At 38.9% G+C, this 22,088-nt stretch overlaps 2 protein-coding genes across 3 annotated transcripts in view; both read left to right on the plus strand.

The window, feature by feature from the left end:
- Positions 1-11,603, plus strand: part of LPCAT2 (lysophosphatidylcholine acyltransferase 2) — a 35,480-nt gene extending 23,877 nt beyond the window's left edge. For both annotated transcript variants that reach the window (XM_052796560.1, XM_052796561.1), the window contains exons 11-14: positions 595-748; positions 7,636-7,734; positions 9,546-9,687; positions 9,962-11,603. In XM_052796560.1, coding sequence (XP_052652520.1) covers positions 595-748; positions 7,636-7,734; positions 9,546-9,687; positions 9,962-10,209 — 643 coding nt within the window. In that variant the 3' untranslated portion in view covers positions 10,210-11,603. The remainder of the gene's footprint in view (positions 1-594; positions 749-7,635; positions 7,735-9,545; positions 9,688-9,961) is intronic.
- Positions 767-3,459, plus strand: CAPNS2 (calpain small subunit 2). Its single transcript, XM_052796562.1, has one exon. It carries the CDS (start codon positions 2,298-2,300, stop codon positions 3,054-3,056), a length of 759 nt encoding a protein of 252 aa, XP_052652522.1. The 5' UTR covers positions 767-2,297; the 3' UTR covers positions 3,057-3,459.
- Positions 11,604-22,088: the final 10,485 nt, after the last annotated feature.

The raw sequence follows: 22,088 nt of genomic DNA on the forward strand, positions 1-22,088 counted from the left end.
AATCTGAAGTGCACAGTAAATCTTGACTTGGTACATATGTGCTGTATATCCATTTATAGAACTCTGTCTGGAACAATCTTCAATAGTTACATGGTAATCCTAATTATTCTTACTGTGGTGCAGTGGTGTATTTCTGCAGAGAGATCAGATACTTCTCAGGCTGTAGTGAACTAGCATTTGGGTAGAGAGTTAGCTAATCGAGCTGAGATCTATTCCCTTCTGTTCAGGAAATATTCACCCTAGAGCACGATGCAGCAATATAATGCTGCACCTGAATTTATGGTAATGAAAAGCTCTCTGCTAGACTAGCCTAGTAACTGGACAGATGATTCTAGGTTTGGGAAGTTACTCTAAGTCTGATATATCCAAGCATAGAACTGCCTGCTTTTAATATTAATAACCAGGGGGAGCCATCCTTAATTGCTGATTTCATATAAAAGTATCAGGCTGGAAGTAACAGCATTTCTAATGCTGTACACACATGCTCTGTTTGGCTATTTCTTATCTTTGAACACTGTAATAACTCCTACTGAAATTCCCATCTGTCCAAGATCTGCTGCATAGAAATATCTCCTCTCCCTCATGTTTGCATAGCCTAAAATGGAATCATGTCAGAGAGCAGTTGGATACCTTTGCTGCTATTGCAAGTGCTTCCAAAGGGGGAAGAATTGGAATTGAGGAGTTTGCAGAGTACTTGAAGCTTCCGATTTCAGATGTCCTCAAAGAGCTGTTTCTACTCTTTGACAGGGTGAGTAGTTGGTTAACTGACTTGTTGACAATGTTTTGTTAAAAATCACATCCCTAAAGGATATTTAATTCATTGTGTCCAGCTTAGTAAATGCTTCTTGGTTAGCAATTCCTGTAGGAAAGATAGGTGACTCTTATAGTTTCCTTCTTAAGTTTCAGTGGAAAAAGGTTGGTCAGTTTGTAGCTTGTGAGAAGACAGCCATCTCTTGGACCAAGTTGCTGCACCACCATCAGATGATAATCTTCATGCTGGTAATGGCTGAATATTTCCTTTTGCCTACCCCAGATTTTGAGCTTATGTACACTCTGACAGCTTAATTAACTAATATAGTTGTAAGCAGATAATTTAAGGCAGATTGAAGGTGACTAGAGTGTATGTTCCTGCTGTGTTTGTGAAGGGTGCTAGGAGACATTATAAGGACTCCTCTTGCCTATATCCCACCATAAAGGAGGCTATGTGTTAATCTGATCATTTAGGCTTTCCCCCATAGTCAGTGGTGATCTCTCCCATTTTCTGCTTCTCTCTGAAGATGAGAAAAATTGCTCTGTGGATGCGCCACTCTGACTATACCAGAAGCATCAGTGACTAAGCATAGCATAGAATTCATCTTACTTCTAGGCATCCAATATGTGCTACAGTGCAAGCAGCATGTTGTACTGCAAGTGCGTATGAACTGGAGTTTGTTTCTGATCATAGGAGCTCTCCCAACTCAGCATCACTCTTCCTGATCAAGTTAGCTTCAGCGGTACACCTGTCCTTGGGAGGTCATTGCATTGTATATGCCGATTAAAACTGTTTCAGGATTTTTCCAGATAAAAAGGTTTTACAAGCTCTAAAATAGAGGAGTCAAATGTATTTCCTTAATTGCTGAATGCATTGAAGCTGTAGCAGAGCTAGGTACTCATCCTTTCTTCATTCTTGCCTCCCCATCTTAGACCATTGGCTCCTATGAACATGTAGTCTGAGTCCTGAAGCACAGTACATACAATAGAAATATGGTGTGGCAACCAAAATAATTAAGGGCAACCAAGACTCCTTTCACTTTCCCTGTCTGGCACAATAGTATCAGTGACTAGAATTAGCAATGTAATGCTCAATTCACTAAAAGTTGAAGGCATAAAAGATTGCAAGAACAGACAAGACTCTAGTAAGCTTTTGCTGCATTCATCTTTAAGGAGATCAGCTAAACTGAGAAACAGACACACTAATGTGGCAGGGCTTTTTTCAAATTGCTTCAGTTATGAGCACAGGTATTTTGAGACTTCTGCTCTGTGGCAGCCTCATCATTATTTTTTTTTCTAAAAGGATTCCTCAAATCACATAAAGCTAACTATACAAAGAAGAAAAAAATAGAGGCGTATCAAAAATTGGCAGAAGCTACTGAGACCTGAGATAACTCTGGCAGCTGCAGACATGCACAGAGACAGTGAAGTCTAAGCATGCAGATAAGCTACATTTTTCCCACGCCCAGCTCAGACACAATACGGCTTCGGAGAGTTACAGAAGCACTGGATCTCTGAGGAACAACTCCTTTCAAAAAATCTTCACAATGTTCCTCGCTAAGGCTTTGCTGAGTGGAGGAAGTGGTAGTGGTCGTGGAGGGAGCCTTGCACGTGGCCTTGGAGGTCTCCTAACAGGAGGTGGACACGGAGGGAATCTTGGAGGACTTGTTGGAGGTCTTGTCAATCTTATAAGTGAAGCAGCAGCTCAGTATAATCCAGAGCCACCTCCACCTCCTCACCATCATTTTACAAATGTGGAAGCTTATGAGAGTGAGGAGATCAGGCAGTTTCGTCGCCTTTTTGTCCAGCTGGCTGGAGATGATATGGAAGTGTGTGCCACTGAGCTAAGGGACATCCTGAACAAAGTTGTTTCCAGACATCAAGACTTGAAGACAGATGGCTTCAGCTTAGACACATGCCGTAGCATGGTAGCCGTCATGGACAGTGATACAAATGGCAAACTGGGCTTTGAAGAGTTTAAGTATCTGTGGAACAACATCAAGAAATGGCAGTGTGTATACAAGCAGTATGATACTTATCAGTCAGGCACTGTTGGGAGAGCTCAGCTGCCAGATGCCTTGAAGGCTGCAGGGTTCCACCTGAACGAACAACTCTGCCAGGTAATTGTGCGCAGATATGCCGATGAGGACGGTAGCATGGATTTCAACAACTTCATTAGCTGCTTGGTAAGACTGGACAGCATGTTCCGGGCCTTCAAGTCCCTGGACCGAGATGGAAGCGGACAGATCAAAATGACTATTGAAGACTGGCTGCAGCTGACCATGTATGTATTCATGAAGGTATAGCAGAGAAGAATAAGTTTCGTCTGGAAGGTACACATGGAGGACTACAATCCTGTGCTATAGAACTGTAGTCTTTTCGTTGTTCTAAGGCAGATGTAGCTAGTGGCAGATAGCTCAGCTTAAAGTATTGTGATTCCTCTTGTGCATGCATTAGTCTGCTTTTCTGAAGGGTTTGTGTAAGTTGTCAGTTGGACAGCTGCATAAGTCTGTCTCGGAGAACTATCTCTAGACTCTGAAATGAGGGAATATGTTGAAGGATCAAAGCTTAGTTATTCACATAAAGTGGCTTGTATATGAGTATATTATATAAAAAGCTCGTAAGTTTGGCGTTGATGTTACTGTTTCGATTTGTCAGCATTCGCTAAGCTGGAATAAAGCTGTTTGCCTGAAGGCAATTGCTAGTAAAGAGTGTTGTGCAGTTATTTCTAACAAGGGGAAAAACATGAGAGTTGCAATAACTATAATGATCAATGAATTTACATAATCATATTTCATTTCCTTCCTACTTCTGCTTTTTCACGCTTGTCTGCTGAAGCAAAACCTGAGTGGTATTGTCAGTTCTACCTGCTGGCCAGGACAAAATTGAAGACTTATATAAGGCTACTTTTACAACTTTTTTCTCCTTTGTACAATTGTATTAACTGGTCTTTTCTCTCTTTCCTTCAAGCCTTATTATAGTTATAATGAAAACAACTTAAAATACTACATTTGTATTTAGAGAAGCTTGCTGTAAATAATGCAGTCACATAGCAGACAGCCAGCCAAAATCAACCTCTGGCTATCTGAGTTAAATTTTATCAGGGTGCAGTGTCCCACTCAAGCTAGTTATGCAGTTCTGTCTAAGATGTCAACTTTTGAGTAAAAGAACAAGGAATGAAATGAACTGTCAAAGGTACCTTTCTTTGAATTAAGGATTACATAGTTGATGAAAACAGCTCTTGCACTGCAATGTAACAAGGCAGATTTCTCAGCAGGGCTCTGCTGCTTTAAAAGAAAATTGTCTAGGGTGTGTGCTAGCTGACTGGAATGCGAAAGGATGAGTTGAGTAGCACAGCCTGTGCACTACATGCAGTCTCCAGATGTGAGAGTGCACATGCCCCTGCCCCTCCCCAGGGAGACATCAGTGACTAATTGAGAAACACCTCACAATACCTGCAGGGCATCTGAATGCTAATGGAGTACTGTGGTTTGGTTTTGTTTCTACATTTCCATAGCTTTGATTTCTGAATCCTGCAGTTACACTTGGCAAATAGTATTTTCCAAACTGATGAAGTCTCCTCCCTGCTATACTTGCAGAAGCCTTTTACTTGCAACTTAGGAAAAAGTAACTTACAACTTTTGCCCAGACTTTTTTCCTCCTGCACTTTGTTTAATACTAAGCTGGGTGACAGAAACAGTAAAAACATTCATATTGGCCCAAACTGTGATGAAAGAGGTCAGTTCCTTCCTAATGGCATTCACCCCCTTCCCAGTTATTCAATGGAAAAGCACACAGTTATCCACAGTGGCATTTGGGCTCTGAGTAATAGAAAAGTGAGCATGAGGGAAAGTGTGGTATCTCCAGGTGCACACCATCCTACCAGGTTTGTTTCAGAATTTCCCTTTCTGACTAGTTAGAACTTGCATGTAGCAACAGGCAGTGGAAATTTTGGAGTTACAGCAATAGGCTCTTAAATGATGAGCCTGGATATGAACACGAGAGGCACATCTGCAGTTCCTCCCCAAAAGGTCTAGTTGTAGCTTCTCTGTGGTAGCCCCGTAAGTGACTCAGGGTTTACTGAGCTAAACGTGAATGACTAGGGCGCACACATACAAACTTGATTTTCCCATTGCCTTACATAGTGAGAAAAAAGTTTTGAGGCAGTAGTACTTCAAACTTTATTGACTGCATCTGTCTTGCAGTACTTGTGCAATTCTAAATGGAGACTGCTTATGACAATGCAAACTTTCTTGTTTCCCAAAGTGTAAGATTTACTGTATTATATAAAAAACCAACAACAAAACCCTAGTTACCATAGCATGCTATAGTGGAAATAGTAGCAGAAAACTAGTGTCCTTAAAGAAAACAAGGGCTGTTGAGGTTACACTGTTTTGATTATTTTATGTAACATAAATACAAATATCTAAATATTGATGTTCTGCTTTGCTACTGAGAGAGTTGGAGCTCAGCTCACATGTTGCTTCCTTAAAATATTCTTGGCTGCAAACACAGCTAGGTATGTGTAGAAAGACTACTGCAAGTGCTTGCTTGCAGCAGTGCTACACAAGGTTTTCCTGCATTTTCAGTTTAACTCCCATCTATTTTTCCAGGCAACAACCGCATCACTTCTCCTTAACCAAAATGCCAGAGCATTTGGAAGTTAGCCAGCATCCTAGGGTTTAGTAGAGCTAGTCACAACATGAACTTGCAAGTATAGTAACTTTATTTCCCACTCAAATGGCTGGAGTCCTGCGTATCAGATTGCACTCAGTTTTGATACTGGGGTTTAGCACTTTAATGAAAATATTATGACCCTTATTAGCTCTTGTCATTTTTCCATGTGCAGCCACAGCTGTGTTAACTTTTTTAAGAAGCTGTTTTTTAATGAGACTGTTTTATTTAAAGTTTACTTTCCAATTCTTTTCCTGTGATACATACTCTTAACTTTAAAAATAAATTTAAAAAAATATTCTAATCGCATCAAACAATCCTTTGCTAAGAATACAGTCTATAAAACTGTCCAAAAATAATATTCCATGGAATTTGAACAATTACTGTCTACACTCTTGCTTCAGTTGTTTTAAGAGTTTAGGTTTATAATGATACATTTTAAAGTTGTATCTATTATTTCTATTATGAGAACTATGATGTAGCCAAAATATTTAAAGTCAAACGCTGCAGCACGAGAGCACAGATTTGTAAATAAAACAGCTTTTATGAGAGAAAATTGTCCTTTTATAATGATTAAAAACTGTCAGAAGTTATATCCCTTAGACACACATGAAAGTAACTTAAAGACTCTTCCTATCTTTGCTAAAAAGTTTCCCTAAAATTCACAGGTTTTTAAAGAACAAGATCTTCAAAGGTTGCGTGTCTTCAAAAAAGATTGGTTAGACCATCAATATAAAGAAAATAACAGTTGTCTGTGCAAAACAGTCCTGAATTGGTTTTGAAGGCTAAATAAAATTGTATCTTAGCAGTTTTAAATCCTGTCAAATGTATAGTTTGATAAAGAAAAGTTAGTACTGAACACATTATTATACATATTTTGTTAATCAAGAACCATCTTAAAACTTGAATTCAGTAACAGAAATCCCTATTTCATAGAACCTAAGATTTTCAAAGCGCTCTACAGAGCAGCCTTAGCATTTCTCCACTGGCAAGCTCCATATTCCACTATTCAGCAGCAAAAAACCAAGAACAGAAAGGTTATGGTTGGTATGCTCAAGTGGGCATTAGAAGTCGGTAGGAGAGCCAGAAATAGAATCTAGATCTGGCTGTTCACTAGATTTACGCAGGAGACCACCCCTCTCTCGCTTGGCTGAAAAAGTTTTGTGCTGTTCTCAGACTTAGGGAGTCCACTTTTTAAAAAATCTCATTCTTCTTGAAATGTACAACACATTATCCACAAAGAGAACTCCACTTTACACTTTTGTTTGCTTTTAAAATGTTTTTGATGAATGCCCTTATTGTGAATGTTGCAAACTATGAGCTACCAGTCATCTCTACTATGCTTTCATTAACTACTCTGTGGCCCATCACCAAACACTTATATGGCTTTTCCCCAGACAGGATGTTTCCTAAAACCCTCAAGAAACTTTCAGTGTGGTCACAGCAGGCATCTGCCATTTTCACTATCTGCAGATATAATCAGCTTACACAGAATTAATCATGAATCCCATCAAAGCAAGCTTCAAATGATGTAGCTTCGTAGTTAACACATTGAAATGTTCGTTCACATCAAAACTGGAATTACCAGAGAGGCTGTTACAATGAATTCATTGCATTTCTGGCTTAAAAGGTAGGACAGTGTATTGGCTTCAAAATAGCATGTAGGGCAATGCATTTGCTTCAAGGAAGGGCTTAAGATAGACCACATAGATTTACTGCATCATCAGGCTGTACTTTTGCTGACATATATTTTATTGCTGAAGGTTCTTAGGAAGAATTAACTCTAGGCAACAGCCTCACACCATTGGCCTGTTTATTCTAGGATGTTGCATTGGTTTCTGAACTTTAGGAATTTCCAGGGGTACGTGAACTGTTACAGTTACCTTAAACACACCTATTCCAATTCTTGTTAGAGGCTTCTAGAGGGTCATGTACTAAAGAAAAACTTTTAAGTCATTTTAAATCTTTTTTGTTTGGGTGTTTTTAAGATAGAAATTGATACCCAGTTTCCAGCTATTGAAAATATGTAGCTACTTCAGCCCTAGTATTACATATATTTAGCGAGCTGTTAGTATTTTTTCCAGGAAGAACACACACCTCTAGTGTTGTAAACTGTCTTAGTGCACGTTGTATAGCTGATTTACACAACAGCTTTTAAAGTGATTTGCAATATTAACTATATAACTACTGCCATGCGTATTTTGGTTACAGAATGGAGATGGCACCATCGACTTCAGAGAATATGTAATCGGCTTGTCTATTCTTTGTAACCCAGCCAACACAGAAGAGACTATTCGGATGGCATTTAAGGTAAGTTCAATTTAGTGTAAATCTACAAACGTGACAAATCAAGACTGACTGCAAATCTGTTAGCTTTCAAATCATAAGTTTATAGCTTCAATCTGTTATGCAAATGTGAGTAATACTCTTAAACCAATTGACATTTAAGAGTGTGAAGGGGAGGGGGAGAATTGCAGGCTTCAGCTTCATAGAAAAGGGTTTTAAAAGCCATGTGAAGGCACTAATGAGTATGTAACCTGGCAGGCTAACTCCAAAAATGATTCAGCAGCACTTGCAGTTTTTTTGCCTGAGGTTTTTTCTGCTGTGATACTTCCATGTCACAAGTAGACAATAGATGGAGCAATATCCTCTTGCGGGTTAAGCACTCAGTAGAATCACTGCTGTTAGCAAAGAGGGGAGAAAAAAAATCAAGAGGGGCTATTCAGGACTGGGACATCCAAAATTGGGCTACATCTAAGATGATCTATTGGCTTGTACTATAGTGTCCTGATAGTACAAGCAGTCAAGGAGCAGTAGCTCCTTTCAAGTCTCAGGTACAAGCAGGCAATACATGACCCAGGGATGCCCAGGTTGTGAATCCCTGAATAGGAAAATGGTAGAGTGACTTCTTTCTTAGTAGATTTTTGACACAGATTCATTATTTTACCCACTGATCTGTTCTTATGAACCATATTGAACAATATATTGAGATATGGATCATGTTCCTCTTAAACTAGATACTTTTTAGTACTGATGCATACGTACTCAGGAGGTACCAGAATTTTTATGGCAATCCATTATATCCACTGGCTGCTTTACAGATAAGCACTACAGCTGTTCAAAGTGGTTTGTGCTTTTTCGGGGATGTTTTATCACTACAGATTCCTATGAAGAAGCAAGCCTAGCAGCTATTGTTGCTGTTTTATTGTTTTGTTTTCTAGACTCTACTCTTCAGTATCTTAACAGTTGCGCTGATTATAAAATTAGTAATTTAATTCCCAGTTTCAGCGGGAAATGACTGGTTCAGCTGGTAAAAGCCTGTTTCAGTCTGAAATGGAACTATGGGTTTCCTTTTGCTACCTGTTTTCTCTACCACTAAATGTACTTTCCTTGGCAATGGGAAAGTTTGCCTGTAGCAAGTACTTAAGAATTACAGCCATCCATCCCTTTTATTTCTGAAGGGGTTGCTTCATAGCAGATGCTTACTGTCACTGTGCTGGGAAGGATGGGATAATCGGTGTACATCTACTGCCTACATTCCAGTCACCAAAATTCCTTGTTAATTACAATAATTCCTTAGTGGGTGACAGATCACATATACTAAAATTTAGGTACTTTGTGTCAGAGCATAAACTATGGCAAGTTTAATCTGATGGCAGATGTGCCATAACTTAATGAAAATGACTAAAACCTAAGATGTTCCAGTATAGAGCGGCCAAATCCAGTAGACCCTTAGCATAGCTCACAGTGATAATTAACATAAACCTTTGTTTACGTTTTGTTTTTATCAGTTTTGTATGGGTTTTATTACTGAAGTAATGCTGTGAGGTTGGTTTGTTGTTGCAGGTTTGCTACATACTTTTTCTATTAGAGAATATTCTAATCCCAGCTATGGCATGTACATTGCTTTGCTAAGTGTCTGCTTAGTCTTATTCTAGAGAAAATACATAAAATCTTTTGCAAGAGAAAGTAGCTGAGATGCAACCAGTCTCTTCAAATCCCAGGCACTGTTTGCAGATCATCTCTTGAATACTAGAAACCTAATATGGGTGGATAATGTGCACAGAAGGTTCATAGGCAAACTGATGCTAAAGTATTTCTACATTTGATGTCTTTTCCAGCTCTTTGACATGGATGAGGATGGCACTATAAGGGAAGATGAGTTTGCTTGTATCATTCAGTCAGCTCTGGGTGTGCCTGACCTTGATGTTTCTATGCTCTTTAAAGAAATAGATGCAGATGAAACCGGGAAGCTGTCCTATGGTAAGTTACATCCTTCTGTAACAAAGAGCACTCTGATAGTCATATTGACAGTAAGAGTTCCCTACCTTTTTTCTCCCTGAAATTATCTGATGGTTCTCGTACCCTGTTTCTGGGGTAAACTGTTGAAGCACAGACCTAGATACTTTGTGTGGTATGCCTGAGATGCTTCAGAGGAAAGTTAACTGGCAATCAGCTTCAGTAAAAGGAGCAGGCACTGAAATTTTCTTTGATTCTCTTGCTGCACTATCGTATCCGTGTTTTTTGTATTTTTCAGAGGAGTTCAAGGACTTTGCACTCAAGCATCCAGAATATGCCAAGTTGTTTACTACATACCTAGAGCTACAGAGATACCAGTTAGATATGTTGGAGGAGGATGACATTGAGTCACCTGAAGTCAAACACAGTCCAGTTAGAAAGAGTACAGTCCCAGTCTCAGAAACAACACCAATTGCAAGAAATAAAGTCTGTCCTGAAGGCAATGAAGAGTGTAACTCAAGTACCTCTGACAAAAAGGATGACTGAGAAGAGTTAAAGAATTCAGCTCTTGAATTCTACAGGATTTTTTTCCCTAGCTATTCATGAGCACAATTGATATAAAATAGACATGGAAGTTACAATTTAAAAAAAAAAAGTTTCTTTTTTTTACTTTCATATCAGGAGGAGTTATTCCTGTTTGAGTCTAAGGGAAAAACCACTGTAACTATTCTGTCCTTGATGTCAGTATCACAATACTGGGAATGTTGTTCACTGTCTTCCAAGTTTATGCTTCCACAAAAGTAACAGATGTGCTAAGAGAGGTAAGAGGCTCCGGCACTGCAGTGACCTCTCAGAATGGAGACTGAGGAGTCCACTTGCGTAAAAACAAGTGGAATTTTTGGTGCTGCTCAATTCCTCTACATCCCCAACATGTCTTAAGGGGAAAAAATGATGCCAGAGTGTTTTAGTTTGCAGTATCCCTTAGCCTTTCTCAAGTTTCTGAGAGACACAAATGAGTTACAAGAAGCTCAGAGTTGAAGCTGGTGTTTTCTTTTAGCTGTCCTTAGATTTCCCTTAACTACTTGTGAACTATAAAGCCTAAGCTTCTGAACAAGACATGCTGATTCACTGATGTTAACAGAAACAGCTTTGGGCTTAAAGGCTAGTTAAAGATGGAAATGGCTGCACTTCTAACAACAAAAAACTAATTGGAATTCCAAGATAGCAGCTCACAGTCTACAGGAAAATGCAGACAATAAGACCCAAGAATTAATGGACTATTTCAAAATAAATAGAATATTGTTTACAGTAACAACTGTTCAGGATCACATTAGGAGGAAGATTTCAAACTTCAGCATATTTTTATTCCAGTAATTATCAACAGAGGAATGTGACCTTGCTCTGCAAAACTTAAAAGGCAAATACACTGTCAAGCCATAGTTCTAGTAGTTAGTATCTCCTCTAAAGTTGTCTCCTAGAAACGATGTTTGCATTACTGTGCCATTACTCAATGTGTTCTGATGGTTTGATTCAAAACCAAGCTCTTTCTAGTCAATGGTTTGAGTATGTTTTGCCTCAGTCCCCTCTAGTGCACTGGAAATTGGGCCTTCACCTTTTTCCATCCTTCATCTGAATGCACTTTATGCAATATTTAAAATATACAGGTATTTATGCAAATACTTCTAAATAAAAACTTGGAAGGGGTGGAGTGACAGGGTATTTTCAAATTAAAACTGAGATGAGCAAAGCCTAGAATGTCTAGTACCAAAAATAACCAATTTTCAGCAGGTGTTCATATGTGAAATGGTAACCTCTGCCTCTGAAGTTACTGCTTGCACTGTCTGGCTGCAAGCTTATTGCCATATTTAATCTTTCTGTGTTAATAATTGTGCCTATCCTAATGTTTCATGTGCTTAAAATAAATCTATATTTTTAAAAGACTTCACTTGAACAGCTAAGTCTTTAGTACAGTGGGAAGGGTACTCTGTCTACCTTAAGGGGCTGGTGGGACTTCCAGGAAATCATCCTTATGATGTTTTACCTTGGTAAACACAAAGCAACCTGAAGTTGGCATTTTTAGTTCTGAGTGTGATGGCACTTTTCTTCGTGGTAAGGCTAGAAAAGTAGGACAGGACCAATGCTGTTCCAAAGAGTTACTTCTGTCGACTGCCTCAGCAAGATGGGATATGATACAAAGAAGATTTGCAGGTATGTGGAGTGATACTGCCATTTTCTGACGGAAAATAAGGCATCACCATTTACAGGTAAAATGAGTGACCTCAACTAGAACTGAGAAGTAGCAGTCATGGCTTTGTGTAATATAAACATTAGGAGAGGATTTTCTTTCACTTCAGAGAAGGAGAAGCAGGAGTTACCCTAACCTGGCTGTACAGTTAGCTGGAATACATGTTCATTCCTTGGCAAGGATGCTTCTACCTAGCATGTTAACCGAAGTCCTCAGCTTTTCAACCAGCAGTAATCTTTTCAAAGACGACTTCTATTCCAACCAGTAAGAAAAAGATGGGTGGGCAAAGATGACAAAGACAGCCACTTCAAGGTCTTGGAAGGCCAAGGGTGCCTTATGCATGCTCCTGTTGAATCCAGACACATTGAACAACTGGAACACTATTGTGCTCAATAGCGTAGCATATTTAGGACTAGTGATTTCATAAAAACCTTCAAGTCACACAAGCGCTTTGCAATTAAGCTAAAAATATTGTGTATATAAATCTACATATCCCGATAGTTTAAGGAGGAAAGGCCACAAATGCGTTTGGTATGTAGCAGTGATTCAACTATGCTCTGAAAAGGAATCAGCTAAACATTAGAGACACTAACTCAATATACACACATCTGCTTGATGTGCAGGAAGGGAATACATTAATTTCTAGGCATCATTGTGCTTCAGGGAGCTTTTAAAAGGACCAAACTAAAAGCAGTCTGCAATAAACGGGCATTACATTAAGTGGCAGAGCAGGAACTAAACAGAAGGAGAAGGTTAAAAATATTAAACAGAAAAAGGTTCTCAATCAGGCATTGAGGGATGACACCTTTCTGCCTGTGACTTCCAGAGGTGCGAGTTCTTAAGTCTACAGGCTGCTTAAGGATCATTTTGAGTCCTGCACAGTAGAGCTAGTAGAAAGGTATATTTGGTCCCATGTCACCGTAGGAAATATCATTTATTTAATCAGTACTTCTCTGTCATGCTGTAACATGGATTTGATGATAAATCCTTCACAGGTACCAAAAAAAGACACTGTACATAGAAACTCCAGCAATCTTAACTGGACAAGGGTGAGAATCAGACGAGGACAAGTCTATTACAAGAGAAAAACACAACTAATTCTCAAGAACAGAGGCCCATGGGCTGCTGTTTTTCATGTTTCCTGATAACTATGTACATACACTATGAATAAATCTCGTTTACATTTTTTAAAAGCTAGGCTCCTGTTTCTGAACACACGAAAGCCAATGGTGGGTCACCTAGAAAAGTGGACCTTCCTGGTTCACCCTGGAACAAGGAAGATATTAATACTGTAAATCCTGATCAATTTGTTTAAGGAAGGTGAATCAACAGGGTCTCGACTGGCCACACCAGAGGTTGATTTCTGAGGGAAAGATCTTCTGAACCAAGGAAATTAAAACTGTATTTTTGCTCTTCCTTTGCTGTATCAGTGGCACTGCCTAAATAAATGCAGAAGTAGAGATAACACATCCAGGTTTGATGTCAGATCATACTGCTAAACTGCCAAAATCACCTAATTCCTGGCTGGTTGCTCTCCATCAGTAGAACTATGAGGAGCAATAACACTTCAATGGAAAGCATCCGAAAATGGATCTCCTATTTTCACAGTCAATAACTGTGCAGCATCAGTGAGAGGTACCAAGCCAGGCAGTGGCTGCTGATTCTGAGCTTTTGTACTCATTTACATCAGAACAAGTTAGGTGCCAAATCATATTCCCACAATGTTCCTGTGGGTGTTACCTCCTCTTCCTCATCAGCTTGCTCCCTAACTTGGAGGGGGGGCAAGGAAGTTCAGTGATTCCCAAATGGTTTGCAGGGGAAATTTTGCAAGACACCTGTGTGCTCTACCTGTATAACCCCTCTCAAGAACCCAGCAGGACTAAGAGCCCTGCGAGGCCAAAGAAGGGTCATGTTGTCTGACAGGTCTGATGACCGTTCACAGGACTGCTGCACAGGGTAAGGGCTGCTTGGCCTCATCTGTCATCTACCTAGCAATTCCCATCTAAAACAAAGTGTTCCCTGGGTTATCAGAAGTCTGAGAAACATTTGTTGAGATCTTTTTTTCTACAGTGGTCAGCACACCAGGGCCCTGTTCCTGGGTAATTCCTCAGGCACTATGCCAGTGCAAATAAATACATCACTGTGCCTGAGCAGGCTTCTGGTGGTGTTTCCATAGGTGCCAAGGGCTACTCAGAATGCATGGATGTGGAAAATCAGGGCCTGAAGTTTAGAAACTAAATGTAAAAAATGTCACTACATACACAAACACACCCACACTCCTCTGTGGACAGTCTGCCTGTGAACTGTTTGACCACAGCCTTCACCAAGCAAAGCAGCCTGAGATATCATGCTGAGAATTACATAGGTCTCACTTTGAGAATGCCACAGTAAAAATTTTAAAATTAATTTTTTAAGAAAGGTTGGGGGGGGGTTGTAGTTACACTCTGTATGATTTGCTAGGAAACTAGACTCTGTTCAGAGTGGCCTTTGGCTTACATTTTCCTGTCAGTTTTGTATCCCTTGGAACAGCCCACCTTTCCTCCCTAGTTTCTCCCTCCACGTTTCTGCCACTACCATCAAAAGCTGTATTCCACAATGATTAAAGTTAAGAAATTGTAAGATTAGAGCATAAAAATTACTGAATTGAATGGAATTCAGGGGGTACTTATGCAGCATTCAGGTAACTACTTTTACTGGCCTGCAGTAAGAGCAAACTTGTCAAAGGTTGCAAGGGATTTTAATGACATTTAATTAATTAATTTTAAATCTTTACTCAATGAAATAACATTTATTAGACTGACTAGCAGTAGGGAGACGTTTGTCAGCCATGCTTAAGTTGGCAGTCTCTCTGTTACTATACATAGCCAGAGAGGCAGAAAGTAAACATCTTATAGGATTAGCAGCTATGTTCATAGCTGAGATGAAATTTGGACATTTCATTAGTATAAGATTGATTCTGACATTTCATAAAGCCAAAATGCAAACAAAAAAATGTGTCTGATATAAATACAGTATGCGGCACTTACTCAGATAAAGTTCAAGAAGCCCAGCAGGTTTAGTGCCATAACAAAGGAAATACAGAAGGGTCATTTAAGGACCCAACTTCTACTAAGCACTTAAGTGTATGCTTAATCCTGTAGACATCAATCAGATACATTGTACTTATTAAAAGCACACAGTAATACTAATAATGAGAAAACATGAAAAATTTCAACGGCTAGTTATTGTTAATGATGGTAAGAATTACACCACCCTTACCAAGGAAAATGGTATCACAATTGATTAAAATTTATGAAAATTTTCATTTATTGTGCCATTCTCTTAGTTTAAGATACTCTGTTAACAATCACAGCTTGACTCGTGAGACTTTAGACACACATGACAATGTTATAATAGGAAATACTTCATTACCTTCACTAGGCACTACCTACTGTTGTCTTTTTTTAAGCCCCCTGTGCTTCAACAGGTTGAAAGTAAATACATGACCCTCTTCTATTCTCACATCACAATTATTCTACATTTTCATGCTATTACACGCTTTCATGTGCTAAAAGTAAATCAATTATGTTAACTTTTTTCATCCGTTAGTTTTTGTTAGACTATCTAGAAAATATTCTGTTGAAAATCTTCTTTTGCTTGTTAAAATGAGGTTTAATTGAGGCTCATCTTTAAAGCTACACCTGCAAGCTCATTGCTTTGTTCTAAACTGGGCATAGGCAAGAGTGAGCATGTTTCCCTAGTTTCTAGAAGTCTCCCTAAGCGTGTTATCTCTTGAGGTTACACAATGGCTGCACAAGATTCAATTTAGCAGTGTAACAGTACTACAGCTACAACAGGAATCATTCAAACCAGTCATGGGTTTTATATACGAGACTGGAGATTTGTATTTTCTAGGAATTGCTAGCAAAACAGGCATTTTGAGAATGATACTTAGCTTATGTTTCATTGTGAATTTGGTATTAGCAAGAACACCCAATAAACACACACCAAAAAATTATTCCCTTCCTATAAACCCAGTAAACAGAATTTGTTTGCAGAAGTGAGAATTCATTAGATTAAGCCTGTCATTAAAGGGCTCCACAGAGGAAGGCCGCCCAGCCTTGCCAGACAATTTAGTCCATTGCTTAACAATTTCTACTGTTAGAGAAGTTTTTTCTCATGGTCTAACCCAAATACTTCTGCAGCTGAAGTCACTAGGTCTTCGGTTCACCTTGCTCAAGGAGAATTGATTAATTTCTACTTCTCTGCAGGGTAACTATCTGTATCTGTACATACATATATCCAGAGCTTATCACCATGCCTGTTTCACTCTTGCATCTCCCAGCCTGCCTTTCTTAAGCCAAAAAGCAAAACCTCTTTCATTCTTTCCTCAGAGGTTGCACTTTCTAGACTTATGTTTGTTTTCATTTAAGTTCTCTGGAGATAGTGTCTCAGCTCCAGCCCTACCATTCTTCAGTAGACTAGAAGGCTTTCTTTACATAGTTTGCAGTCAATATTCCTGCTCATACACATCCAGTGTTAAGGCTTGGCTTTTCTAAAACAACACAGCATTGCCTGCTCATATACAGCTATTGCTGATCTGTAAGCCCTAGATCCTCTTCTGAAGAACTGCTCTTTAACCAGCTTCCTCCTTTCTCTCTTCCTACAACTGCTCATTCCTGCCTACTGCAGTACCTTAGCTTTATCATCACTGCATTTAAAAGACCAGTTTATCAAGAACATTTTGATCAGCTCAGATTATTGTTAAAAACAGCTTTCTTCTAAAAAAAAAAAAAATTTACTTCCCTTTTGTTAAGGACATTATCTTCCTAAAACTTCACTAAGCATCTGACAGCACACTAGAAGCAAAGCACTATAAATTAGAGAGACATGATGAAAGCTTAGAGGCTATAATTGTTCAAAAAGAGTAGTTTCCTTTTCAAAGGTAAACATCAGCCTTGCAGACAAAGATAAGGCCAAGTGCACAATTAGATACGCAAGTCTGTGCTTCTGCTCCTATCTCCTGATATCAAAGATTGCAGGAAAATTCAAAACGTTTTCTTAAAATGTAAAAAAGTAATGAACAGGAAAACGTGTAGGAGACCAGAAGGAGTCATACCAGAACTGCCAGCAGCTTTTAGGAAAGCTGTTCTCAATGCAGGAAGTCTTTGAAACTGGACATAACCAGCCATGAAATACAGGAGCCATTCAAAGCAGAAATAATTTAAAATGTTTAGATTTTGTACACTGGTCTTTTGAATTAAAGCATGCCAACCTCCATGTTACTTAATTACATGTCTTTGACAGCCTGTCTCTTATAAGCAGAAAAGTATATTGTCAAGATACACTGGGGAGAGAGAAACAGTAGCATTTTCACCTATGAAGTTTGAATGCAGGTTTGAACTATTATTAACTCAAAGCTACACTAAATCTAAAACAACCTTTGAAATAAATATGAGCAGGAGCCATTCTTTCTACTTTGCTATTGCCAATTTTAAAGGCAAAAGTCTATGCTTTATATAGTGGAAACTTCTCTTTTTAGAAAAGATACTCTGTGGACCAAAGAGAATCAGCCCCTCAGACAATGACAAATAATGGGAGACACCTTTGACAAAACTCTCCATTATTACTCATTTTATTACAATGGCCTTTGCAGCTCTAGCAGAAGAAACAGCCATTGAACTAAGTATTGTATAAAGCACCTAATAAGGGTTTCTACCTTTCCTGGATATTTAACGGTTTACAAATAGACAAGGCAAAAGGAAAGCGACTACCTTGCCAAAAGTTACACAGGAGGGTACCAGCACAGCAGAGATAGAAATACAAGAGTACTGACTCCTGATTAAGTGAATTACCCATGGGTGCTTGTGGTGTCCCAAACCCTGTAATCAAATTTGACATTCTTTGCTTTAACACTCCCACTGATTTTTTTTTTTTCCCAGATGCAAGAAGGTGAACTCAGCATCAGATCATGAAAAGCACAGATCAAACAGGTTTAGTCATTTATGGCAAGATGGTGCATTTAGACTCTTTTAGCATCTTTTTCCCTATAAAAATACTTATACTTCTTACCTGCAGCTATCTCTGACTTGCTTGCTGTCACTAGGCATGGAGATCTCAGGTCTCCATACAGTTATACAGGGGTACGTAGGCAAGCTCTGCCCTAGCAGACACCGGCCTGCCAGCACCAGTCAGTGTCTGACCTTCTGGTGGAGTCAGTCAGTCTCCATTTACTCTTCTTCCAGCCTAATGTGAACAACTTCACAGTAGACAAAAAACCCGTCCCCTCCACCTAATCTCTTATTATTTTCCCAAGTGGAGTCCATCTAGCTTACATCAAAGAATTGGTCTCATTAAGCCATTGTTTTATAAGTCTGCTAATATTTTTCCTGTCCATAATACAGAAGACACTGCTGATAGAAATATGTCAACAGGAAAACAAACAGGCAGCATTTGACATGCTATTAGTCCAAGTCTGGGTGGAGAAATAAATCATAGATCAAATATTCATAAGGGGGAAAACACTGTTTATTTCCACTGGATTCATTACGCACACACCTCCCATACAGCACAGTGACAAACACATCCCACAAAAAGAATGTCACAATGTACCCAAGAAAGGACTGTTGATGCAACGAGGACAATGTATTCCCTCCTTAGAAAGTACTTCAGTCTCTTGGGAATATATCGCACTGGTCATACAAAACAAAGCCAGCTAGAAGGGTCCTTTAGCTATATCACTGTGTAAGGCAGGGTAATTCATCAAGACTGAATCAGTCCTGATCACTGGATGTTTCTCTGAAACTAATTTGTGCTATAACTATTTGTGCTATTAATAAATATTAAGTATTTCACCCCCTTCTTTAAAATATTGAAACTTCCACACTATTCTTAGATGAGTAATATAGTCTAATCCTATTCTGATCCTACCTCAGGCCTACACGTCGGGTATCCCATGATCTTCTAACCAAGAAAATATAAAATAACTTAATGACATTAAGTTGTTAGCCATCTACATACATTTCAGCTCACAAGGCTCTCCATAATAAATGACACTGATACAGCAAAACTGAACCCAATTTATTTTGGTGATGCTTCCTAATTTAAAACATCAGTGAAGAAACCACCTTGGCAATTCTTTCAGATGCAACCTCAACTATAGTAAAGCCAGGATGATAAAGTTAGCATCTCTTCTCTCCTAAAAACAGTGCCATTGCAATCAGATCACCCAAACTCTAAGGAATAAAACACATATAGATGTGGATTCTTCAGTTACTAGAACTCTATAGCTCATGTCTTTAGTGGTGAAATGAACCATCAAACAAGAATATTCATTTTGGGTTAGAAGTTTGCCACTAGACAGATGTCTGTGACCCACTGGTGGCATCCATTTTCAGGCAGTGGGGAATGATTAAAAAAAAAAATCAAGAACTCTCTTCTATTTCTTCAGAAGCAATTACTTCAGAGGAAGCATCTCAGATAGGTAAAAATTTACCTTGATGTCTAGATAAACGCTGTGTGGAAGCACCCAGAGACAGAAGGTCATGTTCTTTAAAGCTCAAAGGTGCCTCTGTGCCTAATGTACCATTTTCCAAAAGCCACCTACAGTTTAGAGGACCAAGTGTCATTAAAATACATTTTCAGTCTGTTTCTTCAGAAAACACAGCCCAGCCAAGCACAGGGCACAAAGAGGGCGGGATAGAAGAGAAGAAAATCCCTATTAACTCCATTTTAATTGTGAAAATAAGCTCTATGGAGGACCTGAGCACAGGACTGGTAAAAAAGCACAAGCCACTCTTCCCCCATTGCTGTCTAAGAGTTAACAAAGACCGACAAGAAGCCAGGCAACATTCACAGTACTGGCGGAAGAACAACTGTCGTTCTGGTAATTAAGCAACTGCAACCAGAGGCACAGGAGCAGCATGACACAGCCTTTTTGGCTTACAGTAGTAAGTCAAGTAGTTTCCAGTCAGCATTGCTATGGGGATAATGCAAGGTGTTTGCCACCCAGTGCAACAAACCCCGTGTATTTTCTTTGCTGAAAGCCTCATTTATGCACGAGGAAGCTCATCTCATTTATAAGGCACAGTAGCACACTGACTTAGTTATTGCTACTGAAAATTGGTGCCGGCTCACAAGGCAGGTCTGTGTGTGTAAGCTTTTTTCCAACAATGGCAACTTCTATTCATTTCTTTCATTATTCAGGGCTGGGTGAGGGAACATTGCCATGGTGCCATATTTTTCTCTGGCCTCTTCTTGCTTACAAGCGTCTACTATAACTAGTCAATGTTCATCACCATACTCATTACAACTTTGGTTTCTCATTAATTGATAAATGGTTCAAAAGCCAGTGCTGATTTTCTCTGTATTCACTCATCATGAGAGAGCATCTAATGAATAGTTTTAATTGAACACATTCAGCCCTGGGTTACACGGCATACTGTCTTCCACAGCTTTAGCCTTATTTACCACTCCTGCTATATGGTTGCAATCACATGGTGTGTCCCCTACTCCTTGATTGGATAAAAATACTTCTAAAATTCCAAACCACCCCAAAAAAGGAGGGAATACAAACCACTAACCTAAACCACAGCCTTCCAGGAAATATTAATGCTCTTCCAGGAAATATTAATGCTAAAATCAAGGTAACTTTAGTTGCATAACTGTTTCAATGAATGTCTGGCAACTAGCAGTCTGAATTTCATTTGTTCCTACAGAATATAATAAATGGAACTTAGTTCTTTTAATTGCTGAGACACTTCCCAAAGGAGTGTTTATTCCTCCCAGGTTTAGTCAGCACTCAGTCTTAAACCACAAAATCATTTAGATTGTATCACTTCTTTACCTTCACTCTCTCCATTTCTGTCTCTTCTCTGTACAGAACATTAAACACTGGGGTAAAGTAACACAGATACATTTGCATTTCAAATAACTGCACTTACTAACTGGACGCAAAGAGACTGTATAGTCTCAATAAAAAAAACTGTATTCAAATCACATCTGTACATCACAGTAGTGTGTGAAAAAAAAAAAACCCAAAAAAATCAATGAATGAAGAAATGCAGTAAAAGCTATTCCTAATATTAAACAAATTAAAGTGCCCTATTACCCCTTCCTTGGGCCTTACTAAATAAGTTTCTGGGAGAAGCAGAGCAGCTGAGGCTTTCTCAGAGATAGATGAAATGACATGTCCTTACTCCAGGAACAGGTCTCCCTCATTTGTTTGTTTTAAAAATCATTAAACAATCCTGAAACTCAACTGCATCCCTCTAGAGAAATGTTAAGGGTGAATATTACAGGAAAATGGTCCCCATTAAAAACAAATGTATGTTTTTTTCCTAAGAAACTCCAAATAAAGTCATACATGAAGTATGTTATCAAGATCATTCCCTTGCTGCAATCCAGTAAGGGATGCATTCTAAACAGGAGATAACATAGCAGATTTTAACAAATTCAGCAAACTTCAAGGGAGATTCAAAGAATGGCTGCTTCATTCCTGCAAAAGCAACCAGTTAAAGACCACTGCTAAAAGGAATTTTTAATGCATTGCTCTTGAATGAAACAATGTTTGAAGAAGGAAATTAATTTGTTTATGAGACACATTGTTGGCTTTGCCAAGTTTTACCACCACACTTTTCCTCCAAGAGGAAATACATTATTAAACAAGAAGGAAGAAAGCCTCTATCAATCCTAGTAAGGCAGCCTAATGTTAATGTCAGCAATGACATGCCAAGGGTCCTACCAGAGTTTTATTTGGCATTTTTAATTATAAGCTCTCCAGAGCTGCCAAGTTTCAATTTACATCCAAATTCCTTCCAAAAGGTTGGGATTTTGACTTGAGCCTATTACATATTCTTATCTGTGGTTTGTTTTTTTTTACATCTGGATTCTTTAGGGCTTGGACTGGCCTTATGCTAGACATTTACCGAGCCTATCACAACAGGCCCCCAAATCCCACCGAAATACAAATAATAACTTATTCAGCACAGCAATCTAACCCTTTAATACACATTTTTGGAAGTTGCCTTATCAGGTAGATCTGCCAAGAAACAGGCCCCAGAAAATAGGTCCTACAAACTGTATACCAGAAAGAGATAATTACATTGTATGATAATGAACTAGCACAGTTAAGGAAGCATCAATACTGCCTTAGTGGTTCCTAAAAGTAAAAAAACTGAATTAGTGTGCCATCAGAGCTGTG

This window comes from Harpia harpyja, chromosome 9 (genome assembly GCF_026419915.1).
Source record: "Harpia harpyja isolate bHarHar1 chromosome 9, bHarHar1 primary haplotype, whole genome shotgun sequence".
In the NCBI taxonomy this organism is placed as follows: Eukaryota; Metazoa; Chordata; class Aves; order Accipitriformes; family Accipitridae; genus Harpia; species Harpia harpyja.